We start from the raw sequence: 13,422 nt of genomic DNA on the forward strand, positions 1-13,422 counted from the left end.
GAGCGGCCGGGGCGACGCGCGGGCGGCGCGCGGGGGCCGCCGGGAGTAGGGTGGGGGCTCGCTCTTCTCCTTCCCTCTCCGCCCGCTTTGCTAGGCTCGTTTGGGCTCCGGAGCCGACATGGGCGCCGCCGCGTGGGCAATGCCTCCCCTACCGTTGCCTGTGTCTCTTCTGCTGCTGCTGCTTTTGCAGCTCCCCGGGCTGCCCGCGGTCTCCTGGGACCCGGCCGGTTACCTGCTCTACTGCCCCTGCATGGGTAAGGCCTCCCGAGCTCTCTGCCCGCATGGAGAAACGGAGGCCAGGAGAGAAGCCCAGAGACTATTAGACAAATCCAGGGAAGATCCCTAGAATAAGGCAGGGCCTGCTTTTCTTTTCTCTGACGTAATGGCAGGGGCACTGATGGGCCAACCTTCCATTTGATGGATGAGGAAACTAAGGCTGGGAGAGGTTCAGTGACTTGCTGGAGAAAATGGACTTGCTGCCCTGTAAATGGAAATAGGCAAAACCTGGTGTCACTGAGTCACGCTAGGTCCATGTGATTTGTTCATTCATTCAACAACTGTTTATGGAGTCTCTTTTGTGTCATACCCTGTTCTCTTTGCTGGGAATGTAGTTCTGAATAAGATAAATCCATATCCTTGTAGAGCCTTCGTTTTAGGTGGGAAAGGCAAACAATAAAAGATGCACATTCAAAGTAAGTGCACAGTTTTTGGGGTTTTTTGTTGTTGTTGGTTGGTTGGTTTTTTTTTTTTTTTTTTTTTTTTTTTTTTTTTTAATAAAACTGGGAAGAGATTGGGTAAGACAGAACCTAAAGGCCATGGAGGCGGGCGGGAGGGTGGGGGAGCAGATTTCTTGTAAAAATCATTAGTAAAGCTCCTGGCCATGGCCTTCAGGGCCTTGCATGATTTGGTTCCCTGCTGGTCCTCTCCACAGCTCCCTTCTCTCTGGCCCTCCAGTTGTAGCCAGACTTAACTCCTTTCAGTTCTTCACACTCAGGTCCATGTCTTACTCCCACTTCCTGAAACACCCTCTGCCCTTTACCTGTGCCTCACCATGTCCTAACCATTCTTCAGGTCTCAGCAAAATGTCACCAGAGAAGACTCCACTGACCTTTGCAAGCAGTCTCTTTACTATTCCCCATCACCATTTTTTCTCCTAATTGCTATCACAATTTGCCAGTACATATTTGTTTTATATATTTAGTGCTTCTCCAACCTGTGTATAAGAACCAAGACCTTCGAAACCTTGTCTTTGCTTATTCCCATATCCTAGCACCTAGCACAGATCCTGGCACAATGTGACCTGTCAATATTTAGGGAATGTATAAATGGGTGTTGTGCAGGGGATAATAAAAATAATTAGAGTCCTCCTTTCACCTGAAGCATTCATAGGCTGAGAAAATAGCCAGTATGAAAAGCCTGGAAGTGAGAAAATATGTCTGAGGAATAGAGAAGGGCTTTAGTAACCCATGTGAAAAGTAGAAGGCAGAGAAGGAGTACAGATAGGTGTCATGGAAGGCTTTCTAGTGAATGAGGCCTTGGAATGGTGCCTTTATGTGCAGGTAATTGGCGATCGAATTGGAAAGGCACTGCTGGCTCAGGCAACAGCAAGAAAAAAGATAGCAGGTAGACCAGAAATCATAGAAAGGGCTGAGAGGACAAATGTGGAGGGGCTGAGGCAAGAGGAGCAATCCTTGAATGTCAGGTCCAGGAGTCCAGACTTGCTGTTTTGCTGCCAGCTTCCCTAGTTCTCATTGATGTCCTGGCCCTCCCTGTACCTGGATCCACATTTCCTAGCCCTTTGTGTCCCACCCCACTGATACACCAGGCCTCACCTCATCCCTATTGTACCACTTCCAGGGCGTTTTGGGAACCAGGCTGATCATTTCTTGGGCTCCCTGGCATTTGCAAAACTGCTAAATCGTACCTTGGCTATACCTCCATGGATTGAGTACCAGCATCATAAGCCTCCCTTCACCAACGTGAGTACTTCTCACTGACCATGACCCTTGTCCACCCTTCTGCAATCTTGCTGCCTTCTGTTTGACCTCCGGGTCCTCTGAGCCTTCCCTACCACTCCTGAGCCTGCCCTTCTCCCTACTCAGATGTCTTCCTTGGATTAACAATGGCTAGCATTGGGGCCAGGGAGATGGCTCAGTGGAATATGCGCTCCCCTGGCAAGCACAAGGGCCTGAGTTCAATCCTGGGTTCCGCCAAAAAAAAAAAAAGAAAGAAAGAAAAAGAAACAATGGTTAGCATTTATCCAATACCTGCTATGCGCTGGGACTATTCTGAGTGCTCCATAAGGATTAGATCATTTCTTCTGCATCTCATCCTTATAAGGAAAGTGGGATTTAGAGAGGTTAGGTAACTTGCCCAGGGTCACACAGCATATGGGTAATAGAACTAGCATTCAAGCCCATGATTGTCTTAACTGCAGAGCCTGTGACTTGACCCTAAAGCCTCTGTTTACAGTGCTGATTAATCCCACCTTCTCTGCATTCCAGTAGTCAGTAGTGGATGGATGCTGTTTCCAGTTTTGGGGTTTTTTTTTTTTTGAGACGGGGTCTCAGAATATAGTTTAGGCTGGCCTCAAACTCATTGTAATCCTTCTGCCTCAGCCTCCTGAACACTGGGATTACAGATATGTGCCACAGTGCCCAGCTGTTACCAGTTTTAAAGGAGAAACTAAGGCACAGGTTGGTTAATAACATGTCCAGGCAGTGTTCTCAAACACTCCTTTTCCACCTATCAAGGGGCTCCCTTGGCATGGTATGCTCAGCATCTTCTAATTCCTAGTTTTTCTTCACACTTATCCCCAGGAATAGCAATAGGAACCTAATATTTAGTGAATTTGACTTGAAAATGTTGAGTACACGTTATACTCAGTATGTACAAAACATTGAATTTCATTCCTATGACCTTTTTTTTTTTTTGTATTTTAGGGAAGAGTCTATAGGGTGTTCAGGGTCTCACTGCGAGTTTGGACTCCTAGTGATCCTCCATTTACAGCCTCCCAAGAGCTGGGATTACAGGTGCATGACACCACACCCAGTCTCAATTGCCATCTCAGCCTGCCCCAGGGGCGGGGCCAGCATGCCAGACCAGGGATCAAACCCCCAGCCCCCATGCCTGCTTGCAGGCACTTTAATCTACTGAGCTATTTGACCTGCCCTTCCTATGGCCTTTTATTTTCTCCTTTAGATACCTGTATTTAAAGAAGCTGTTTACTTATTTATTGTTTTTTGTGGAGCTGGGGATCAAACTCAGGCCCTTGCGCTTGCCAGTCAAGCACTTATTCAACTGCGCTATCTGTCCGGCCCCTTTATTTATTGTTTTTCAGTTGTACGATCAAATCTAGGGCTGCATGCATACTGGGCAAGAGCTTTATTACTGAGCTATCACTGCAGCCCTACACAGGTTTCTAACAAGCTGAAAACCAAAATAGCTGAGACCTAACCTAGTTTGGCCACCTATTAATTCAGTAGCTTGGGCAAGGTACTCGACATTTTTGTGCCTTGAGTTTCTTCATCTCTAAAATAGCCTGATAATGATTGTTGCTACTTCATTGAAGATTGTTGCTACTGCATTGGAGATTGAATTAATGATGGTACTCATGCTTTAAATGTTATTGTATGCCACCCACTTAGAATCAGCTGAACTCCTTAATGTAAAAGAGCTAGGACACAGGAAGCCCTCCATTCCTGGGATCCGTCAATGCTCTGGTTTTGTTTACTCACTGCTAATAATTTAGTCACTGACCGTCTGGCTCCCTCTGACTTACTTGCTTTCTATCTCCTCGCTCTTCCAGCCAGTTGTCATATTCAGTCCACATTTCCTTGTTTTTCAGTGAGTTACTCAACCTGCCCCAACGGGGCTCTCCTTCCCTACTGTGACTGTTCTCACTGAGGTCGCAGGGACCTCAGAATTACCAAATCCAGGTTTATTTCGCAGTCTTCATCTCACCTGACCTCCCGGTTGCATCTGGCCCTGTGAGCCTTGCTTTTTCCTGAACATTTCCACTCCCTGGCTTCCAGCACACATCATTGCTACTGCAGCCTTCAATGCTTGGTGTTTTCCTTTTTGTGCTGTATTGGGGCGCCCTTCCCTCATTGTTTAGATGTTAGTGTGTGCCCTCTTTCTGTCTCCTTATTAGCTCTGTGGCCTCAGATGAGTCATCTGGTTTCTGTATGCCTGGGTTTCTTCTTAAGTAAACTGAGGATGGTTATATTCCTGCCTCTTAGAACTAGATGAGCAAATGCTTGTAAAGTGATGAGCACAGCACCTGGCACTGTGTCAGCACACAATAAACAGGAGCTGCTATTACCATTACTTGCTTTGCTATAAATTTCTGTTGCCTCTTGTGGCTTTCACTATTCTTCATGTCTCAAATTTATCTGTGATCCAGACTCCTCTCAGACTGTGTTTCTAATTCTCCAACCCTTGAGTGTGCATGGTTAGCCCATGGATATCTCAACTTAACAAAACCAGAACTGAATTTGGCATCTTTCCTCTCAAAACTTGTGCCAGTTTCTATAATCCCAGCCTTAGTTTCTGTCACCTCCATTCACATGGGCTCCAAACCAGGAGCCTTCTATTCGCTTCGATCCCCAACCCTTCTGTTTCATTTCTGAGCCACTACATTTCTCACTTTAGATGTGTGAAGTGCCAAAAAAATACATGTTAAATGTACACCTTTGTAAGTAAAAGTAGCCTCCTAAGTCCTCTCCCTTAACTAATCATAACAGTTCCATGTACTCTGCTACCAGAATGATCTTTTAAAAAAGGCAAAACTTGCCTGGTGTGGTAGTGGCTCACATATATAATCCCAGCCTGGGAGGCTAAGATGGGACAATCAAAAGTTCAAGCCCAGCCTGGGTAACTTAGTAAGATGCTGTCTCAAAATTAAAAAAAAAAAAAAAAAAAAAAAAAACTGGGGAAAAAGCTCAGTGCAAAGACCCTGGGTTCAATCCCCAGTATGAAGAAAGAAAGAAGGAAAGAGAGAAAGAGAGGAAAGAAAGAAAAGCAGGAGGAGAAGACAAAGGAGGGGCAAACCATGAGCTTAAAATCCTTTAGCTATGGAGCTGGGGAGGTAGCTCAGTGGCTTAAGCACCTGCCTGGCAAGTGCTAGGTCCTGAGTTGGTACCAAAAGAAAAAAAGAAAATCCTTTAGCTATAATACCCCAGTACTAATAGTTAAGGAGCCCAAAGTCTGCTTGTTAGAGCATCAGTAACCTGCATTGGAAGGGTATGGTTGTTAATTCATGTGAGGATATAATATTCTCAATTCTGCACCATCCCAAATTCACAGATGTACAATACACATGAGCATGTTAAAGTCCCTGAGAAAATCCTACTGCACTAAAGAAATCCCCTTAAAACAGAATTTCCCAGACTTCTTCAGCTTTGGAGCCCCTTTACTACAGAGCCTTTGTCCACCTGAATTGGTGGGACACACTTAGGAAACCCTGACCTGGAAGGTGAAATCAAGTCTTAGGCCATGGTGTTCTGAGAATCTTTTTTAAGATCTAAAAAAAGATTAATACAGCCATGATCCATGTACCCAGTGATCATTGTTAGTGATTTTTGCATCACCCTCTCTTATTGTTTTTTGCGGAACTGGGGCTTGAACTCAGGCCCTTGTGCTTGCCAGACAAATGCTTATTCTACTGAGTCATCTCCCCGGCGCCCTTTCTTATTGTTAATAAAAGAAAAATAGCATTACAATTGCAGTTGATAAAAGATAGCTTGTCCTGGTCCCTGTGGCTAATCCTAGTCTCTCTTGCCACTCCCAGAGCAGTCCCTCCTATAGATTTAATATATTTGTGTGACTCCTTCCACATTGTCTCCTATACTTCACTGTGGCACTGAGCATCCTTGTATTTATCTCCTGCTGCAAAGTGCACAAGCCTCAGTAGGGTATCTAGCAGTGGAAAAAAGCATTTTAATTTGCATGCTTATGCACATGCACGTGAATGTGTGTGAGTGTGGGTGTGTGGGTGTGGGTGTGTTTTGAGACAATCTCACTATATAGTTTAGGCTGAATTTACTGTGTAATCCAGGCTGGCCTTAAGCTCATAGCAGTCCTGCTTCAGCCTCCCAAGTGCTGAGATTACAGTGGTGAACCACCATGCCTGGCTATTTTAATTCCATTGATACCAAAAGTGCACCTGAAAGTGGTTGCTCCAGAGCACATACTTCTGCTTCCAACTACATATGAGAGTGTCCATTTTCCCACATCCTTACTGTTATGAGTTACCTTTTAAATTTTTGTTAGTCTCACAGATGAGAAGTGATGCTTTGTGATAATTAATTTTTTCCCTAATTACTGGTGAGGTTGCACTTTTTTCTTTTTGCACATCTTTTAGGTGTACTGGTTTTTTGGGGCCTCCTTAGCTGTGAGTTGTTCACTCTTTTGCCCATTATTTGTCTTAAGAGATCAGTAGTGATTTTTGAACACAAAAGCTACCTCTGTTTGTTCTTTGGTTTGCAGACATCTTGTCTCAGTTTGTCTCTGTCCTAACATTGGTATCAGGTTTCTTTTGGTTTTTTGTAGTATTAAACCTAGGCAAACACTCTTACCATGATCTACATACCCAGCTCTCTTTATTTTTTATTTTGAGGTGGTCTCACTGTATTGCCTATACTGGCCTTAAACTTGTGACCCTCCTCCGTCAGTCTCCTGAGTATCTATAGTTATAGTCATGCACCACCAAGCATGGCTCACTTTGCTATCTTCTAACAAAAGTTTTTCACTGTCATATGCTTTGAGCTGTGAGGGTAGTGAAGTGTATGGTTTTAATAAATGTATCTAAAACTAGGACACTGAGGAGGGCCTTCTGCCCTTCCTTTCCCTCCTTTTCCTATAGCTGCATGTGTCCTACAAGAAGTACTTCAAGCTGGAGCCCCTTCAGGCCTACCATCGGGTCATCAGCCTGGAGGACTTCATGGAGAAGCTGGCACCTACCCACTGGCCTCCTGAGAAGCGGGTGGCATACTGCTTTGAGGTAGCAGCTCAGAGAAGCCCTGATAAGAAGACGTGCCCCATGAAGGTAGGTCCTGTGGGTCTGGGAACCCTTTCAGTCTTTTCTATGAATCTCCATCTTTTCACTCCTAACCTTTCTAGTGTCTTCACATCTACTTCTGACATTTCTCAGTTGTGCCACTTTGGGTAGACTTTGCTTCTCTGAGCCTTTATTACTATACAAAATAGAGATGCCAGTCCTTCCTCCATCTTGCTCACAAACCATCACGAAGGCCAAGTATAAGCGTGCTTATGAACTGTGAACTGCCGTCTCAGTAACAATAACTAGTATTCCATAGTGTTACTGTATGTCAGGTACCACACTAAGCATATTACACGTACTAACACATTTAACTGCTCCTCCAAGAAAGTTCTAAGCACATCTCTATTGTATGTTGTGGACAGCAAGTATGGTAGAGAGATTCAAACTTTTGCCCAAGGTCATACAGCAAACATAATAGACCTAGGATTCGGCCCTAACTCCCTCACACCTTACCTCTAGTACTTTTCTGCCTCTCAATAAGTAAGTGAGAAGTTGTCACATTTTATTAGAAATTTGTGAATTTCTGGCACTTTGGGAGTAAGACCGTCCTCAAATACATCTACAGATTGGAGAGCATAGTTAAAAGAGTTGTGATATTTCAGAAAGGAGACCTGGCTTGCAGCCCCAACACTGCTATGTGACTCTATGTGTGTCTTACCTTCAGTGAGCTTTGGTTTCCATCTTGAAAATAAGGGCACTGGAGTAGTCTCTTGAAGCTCACATCCATGTTTCCAAACCCAAGGTTCATTCCTACTCAGCCCCACCAGGGCAGCAGGGTAGGTGGGACATGTGAGTGAACAGGAAACCCCCAGACACTGGTGAACATCCGCTGAAAACTAGAACAGATGCCAAGCCTCAGTCCTCAGCCCTTTCTCAGGGGCCAAGCGAAGAGGGAGTTTCAGCCAGAGTCCAAGACTGTTCTTTGCCTCCCTCCCCTGATGGCTTTCTCTTGCCCTCAGTAAGTTTTCTACAACCCTCTCTCTGCAGGAAGGAAACCCCTTTGGCCCGTTCTGGGATCAGTTTCATGTGAGTTTCAACAAGTCGGAGCTTTTTGCAGGCATTTCCTTCAGCACCTCTTATAAAGAACAATGGATTCAGAGGTATTTGGAAAGGACAGCAGTGCTGGGTTCAGGGAGGGACATGGGACTCATGGGCATCCAACACCTTCCTGAACATTTCCCCCTGTACTCCACCCTGAGGTGTGAGACCAAAGGTATAGGTGCTCTGTCTATTGAACTTGTGATCTGTTCCCTTCTCAATGCCTGACACAGTGGGACCTTGACCAGCCACAGCGTTGAGCAAGAGTTTATTGACTGATAAGGGATGTCATAAAAGAACATTGTGCAGTCACATGTGACTCGATTTCCTCCTCTAGGCGTGAGAATCACTCCCCTGTTGCCTTCCTCTTCACAACATGAAAATTGGAAGCAGCTCCGAGAGCACAGCTTCAGGTGCAGACAGAGAAGTGATGTCATCCTGATAATTGCTGGATGTGCCTTATTAAATGTGTGCCAGTAAGTCCTATTAAAGAAATAGGTTAGCAGGGCATGGGCACAGTATTTATAGAGTAGATGTCATGTGTGAGGCACAGAATTCACAGGCCAAAGGTGATATATAAAAATGAGGAAGACTTCGTGCCTGTCTTCTAGAGCTGCTGATGAATTGTAGTGGTGATAATTCCCATGATATCTTTACCATTGGTGCAGAATGAGGCAGGAGAGAGCTGGGCTCAGTCTCAGGCTAGGTTCAGAGGTAAGAGGAGCCCTTAACTGAGGTGTAGTTGCAGCTCTTGGCATTCAGCAGAAAAACAGACACAAGCTCAAGAGTAAGAGAGCCCTGAGCTCAGTGAGGCACAGTGGTGTGTGCCTGTAATTCCAGCGCATGGGAGATTGAGGCAAGAGGATCGCTGCAAGTTTGAGGCCAGCATGGGCTACATAGTGAGTTTGGGACCAGCTTGAACTACATAAAGAAACCCTGTCTTTAAAAAAAAAGAATAGGCCTGACCTGTGACCCCATTCTGCCTCTTTCTCAGGAGACTGAATAAGCCGCTCCTCCAACTCTCTGGCTCCAGTTTTGTCCTTTGTTTGATAGAAAGAGTACTTAATGGGATCTGCCTTCCAGTGCCTAGTGCTCACAGTCAATAGTAAGAGGCCACCCAAAGTTGGTGGCCACTGTTATTTATGTCCCTATTGTTAGAGTTTTTCTTTCTTTCTTCTTTTTTTTTTTTTTTTTTTTTTTTTTTTTTTGTAGTGCTGAAGATTGAACCTAAGCCTTGTGCACTTGTGCATGGTAGACAAGTGCATTACTCCTGAGCTACACCCTTAGCCCCTTTTAGTTTGAGATGGGATCTTGCTAAATTGCCCATGGTGGTCTTGAAGTTGTGATCCTCCTGCCTCAGTATCCTGAGTAGCTAGAACTATAAATGTGCACTATTGTGCCCAGCTATAAAATACCCATTTTAGTCAGGTGTATAGCGCATGCCTATATCCTAGCACTTGGGAGGCTGAGGCAGGTGAATCAATGCTAGTTCAAGACAAGTCTGGGCTACATAGTGAGTTTAAGGCCAATCTGTACTGTGTGACAAGATCTTGTCTGTAAAAAGCAAAATCAAAATTTATTTTTTTTAATAGTACTGACATTAAACCTAAGACATTTGCACTGAGCTACATCCCTAGCCCATTTTTTATCTTGAGAAAGTCTCACTAAGTCACTCACAGCCTCCTAGAGTGCTGGAATTACAGGTGTGCACTACCATACCTATCTCAAAGCTCCATTCTTAATTGCTATGGATTAAATATCTGTTCTATAACAGCTGCCCATCTGTTCTGAGGCTAGTCTTTAGAGCTAATGCATAACCCACTTAAGCTACTTAGTCCTGGCAAGTCTAATCTCTAGCATGTTGATGCAAGATAGGACTCTCCTGTAGATCACCTATTTGGTTTTCCCTATTCACTTCCAAGTGACCTGGGGCTATTGCCAGAAGACTCATGTACCTAAAAGAGAAGATTTGCCCCTGTCATCTGTGTGCCAGAACCAAAAAATACCTCCAACTCTAAAACCACCTTCAAAAATTAATTTTAGAAAGCCAGAAATAAAAGCCAAATGTGGCAGTACATATCTGTAACTCCAGCATTGGGGAGGTCAAAGCAGGATGCTCCTGAGTTCAAGGCCAGCATGTACTACATAGTGACAGGCTGGCTCAGTCAATCGATCCATCCACTCATCCATCCCCCCACCCACCTACCCACTCATTCTAGTCAGAAGAGAAGAAATGATGACACATGGATGCCTCAGTTGGGATTGTTACACACACATTTGTTCATTGCTCCTGCTCTATCTTGAATTCAGTGACTTGAAAGCACTTCTCTCACGAGAGCCTGAGGAAGCTTGTTCCTTAGCCAAATTCCTGAGAGAAAGTGACTGGCGGGGCTGATGGTCCCTGGAAGCAGTATGAGAGAGTTAGGGCCCCCAGGCATCTGCCTGCAATGTGATTTCAGAAGCACTTCTTCCTGAGTGTCAGGCACTGTTCCTTGCTGGGTATTGGAGATACAGGCAAGAATAAGGCAGGTAGGGCCCCTGCCCTGATGGAGCTCATGGTGTAATGGAAGACATGATGAGTACATTTATACCTAGCACAGTTCCAGAATGTTATTAGCTGCTCTGAAGCACATAAATCGGTGACATGTGATTGGCAGAACTGAGACCTAAAGGATGAGATAGAGCTGGCTATACCAAGAGCTGGAAGAGGTAGTTTGAGGCAGGGACATTACAAACAAAAGTCCTAACATAGCAACAGCCTTGATATGGTCAAGACATAGAAAGGCCAGTGCAGTTGGTGTGGAATGGGGGGGGGGGGAGTGAAATGTTGCTGCCATCTATTGCTACATAATAAATCATTCGAAGTGCAGTAGCATAACAATGATTTATTACTATTTCTCTACTTTTATTTGGTTGTGTGGATTGATTAGGCTTAACTTGACAACTGTTCATTTTTTATGGAGTCTGAGTTGCTCAAAGTTCAAATCTAGGCTGATCATATAATTTCTTAGAATAAGTAGCCTTTAGACTACCTACCACAGATTTGGTGAATGAATGATTTAAATTTATTCCTAATTTCATGATACCTCCAAAACAAAATGTCCTTATTTTGGGTTTCTATATATCTAGATGAAAATTGGATGCTAGAAGGAGATAAAAGGGATTTTTTTTTTTTCCTCAACAAATGATTTCCAAGAGGGCTGGCCAAATAGCTCGCTGGATTAAAGCACCTGCAAGCAGACGCAGGGGCCGAGGGTTCAATCCCCGGGCCTGCCATGCCAGCCCCGCCCCTGGGGCGCACTGAGATGGCAATTGAGACTGGACATGGAGGCATGTACCTGTAATCCCAGTTCTTGGGAGGCTGTAAACAGGCGGATCACTATGAGTCCAATCTAGGAGTGAGACCCTGAATACCCTATGGACCCTTCCCTTAAAAAAAAACAAAAACAAAAAAAAAAAAAAAGATTTCTGAGAATCCTTCTGTTTTGCTGGTTCTGTGTCTATAAATACCAGCATAGAGCTTTTTTGTTTCAATAGACATTTAGTGCTCAGTTACTGCTGGAAAACTATCACCCATCATGTTGAACCCTTCTGGTGAATAAAGATAACAGGTATTTGAGTTCATGGCTTATCTTTCTCCCAGGTTGCAGCCTCCCTGATTCCACATAAACAGGTGATAAATAATTAGCAGGGCTGAAACCAGACTGCCACTAAAGGATGAGAGGGAGCCAGCCCTGGAGAAAAAGGAAGTCCTTTGCGGCAGGGATATTGAGAGCAAGGTCTTCCTTACTCATGTCCTGGTCCTCTGCACTCAGCATGGTATTCCTTCACGGGCTCACAAACGTGCACTGGGCACGTGAGTGGATGCTGTATGTGGCGGAATCTCAGCAGCAGGACGCAGCAGTACCCAACTCCAGAGGTTCTCTGGGTGCAACAGCAGGAGCGCTAGCTTCTTAAGGACTAATCTAGGGTAGAGAGGCTGCAGACTCATACTCCCTATTTTCTTTCCAGATAGTATTCTCTGGCCTCACCAAGAGCAAATGAGCCACTCAGTTTTGGCCTCTTGCTGCTTATTGGACCAGAACCAACACTGTCCACTTGGACAGGTCTCTACTGGTACTAGCCTTGGTAGAGGGGACAGACAGTCCAAATCTGTCTAATTCTCCTAGGATCAGCTGCAGATTCTTCCCATGAGATCAGGGAGAACACAAATCCTGATCATCCACTGCCTCAGAAGATCAGAAAGCTCTTTTTTTCCTTTCAGAGTCCTTGAGGTCATCTGAAGGAGCTGAGCTTCAGGCTTAGCCCATAGGAAGTACTCAGATAATACTAACTCCTTCCTCCTTCCACCTCTGACAATGTGATCAGGTCTTTTTAGTAAGGTCCTTGAATCTCTCATTCATTTGTTTAAAAATTTTTATGATATCCAGGTGTGGTGGTGCATAGTTATAATCCCAGCACTCTGGAGACTGAGGCAGGAACATCACCCCCAAGTCCGAGGCCAGCCTGGACTGTATTGTGAGTTCAAGACCAGTCAGAAGTACATAATGAGACTATGTCTAAAAGGAAAAAAAAAATGGCAGCTACTATGTATTATTAAGACCTGTGCTGGGGCCTGGGAGTCAGGAGACTAAGCCACAGACTCAGCCCCTGAAGTCCTTATTTACTCCTTGGGAGATGAGAGTGAAGTCAGTGAGTTAAGAACATAGGTTTTACTGCAAACTACCTGCATTCAAATCTCACCTCCACTAGTTCCTGGCTTGAGACCTTCACATGTCTTTGGCCTCTTTTTACCTCCATTTTCTGCATAGTAGAGAGAATGGCAGTAACACCTAGATCACAAGGCTCTCATGGGAATCAAATGAGAATTGGAACATTGCCTGTCACCTAATAAGCTCAATAAATAATTCCCATTTGTGTACATGCAAACAGAAATTTCAGGCATCGTAAAGAGCTGTATAAGAACACCAGATCTTGCATCCTGGAATGCCCAAATCTGTAAAACAAAGCTGAATTTTTGGAAAATTGAACTGGGTTGTATATAACATGATGGTGGTGGTGATACCAGAATTTTCTGACATCTCTCTGTGTGCCTAGCACTGTTGTAAACATTTTGCCTGTGTTAATCCATTTAATCCTCTCCACAGTTCTATGAAGACATATTAATTGACTATACTAATCTTAAAACATGTTGTACACATTAAATGTGTACTTACTTTAAAAAAATAACAAACGGGGGCTGGCGAGATGGCTCAGTGGTCTAAAGCACCTACTTGGAACAAGCTTGGCAAAGCACAGGGACCGCGGTTCGATCCCCCAGC

General features: G+C 44.5%; 1 protein-coding gene across 2 annotated transcripts in view; it reads left to right on the plus strand.

The window, feature by feature from the left end:
* Nucleotides 1-58: 58 nt before the first annotated feature.
* The window catches only part of Pofut1 (protein O-fucosyltransferase 1), a 22,500-nt gene continuing 9,136 nt past the window's right edge, over nucleotides 59-13,422 (plus strand). Inside the window, exons 1-5 of one of the 2 annotated variants that reach the window (XR_002821021.1) lie at nucleotides 59-254; nucleotides 1,858-1,979; nucleotides 6,866-7,048; nucleotides 8,051-8,163; nucleotides 8,439-8,577. Coding sequence is in view for 1 of the 2 variants with exons in the window: in XM_004630799.2 (XP_004630856.1) it covers nucleotides 119-254; nucleotides 1,858-1,979; nucleotides 6,866-7,048; nucleotides 8,051-8,163 (554 nt within the window). In the remaining variant the exon portion in view is untranslated. The remainder of the gene's footprint in view (nucleotides 255-1,857; nucleotides 1,980-6,865; nucleotides 7,049-8,050; nucleotides 8,164-8,438; nucleotides 8,578-13,422) is intronic. The other variant, XM_004630799.2, reaches the window with a different exon arrangement.

Source organism: Octodon degus, unplaced genomic scaffold (genome assembly GCF_000260255.1).
Source record: "Octodon degus isolate 3935 unplaced genomic scaffold, OctDeg1.0 scaffold00037, whole genome shotgun sequence".
NCBI lineage: Eukaryota > Metazoa > Chordata > Mammalia > Rodentia > Octodontidae > Octodon > Octodon degus.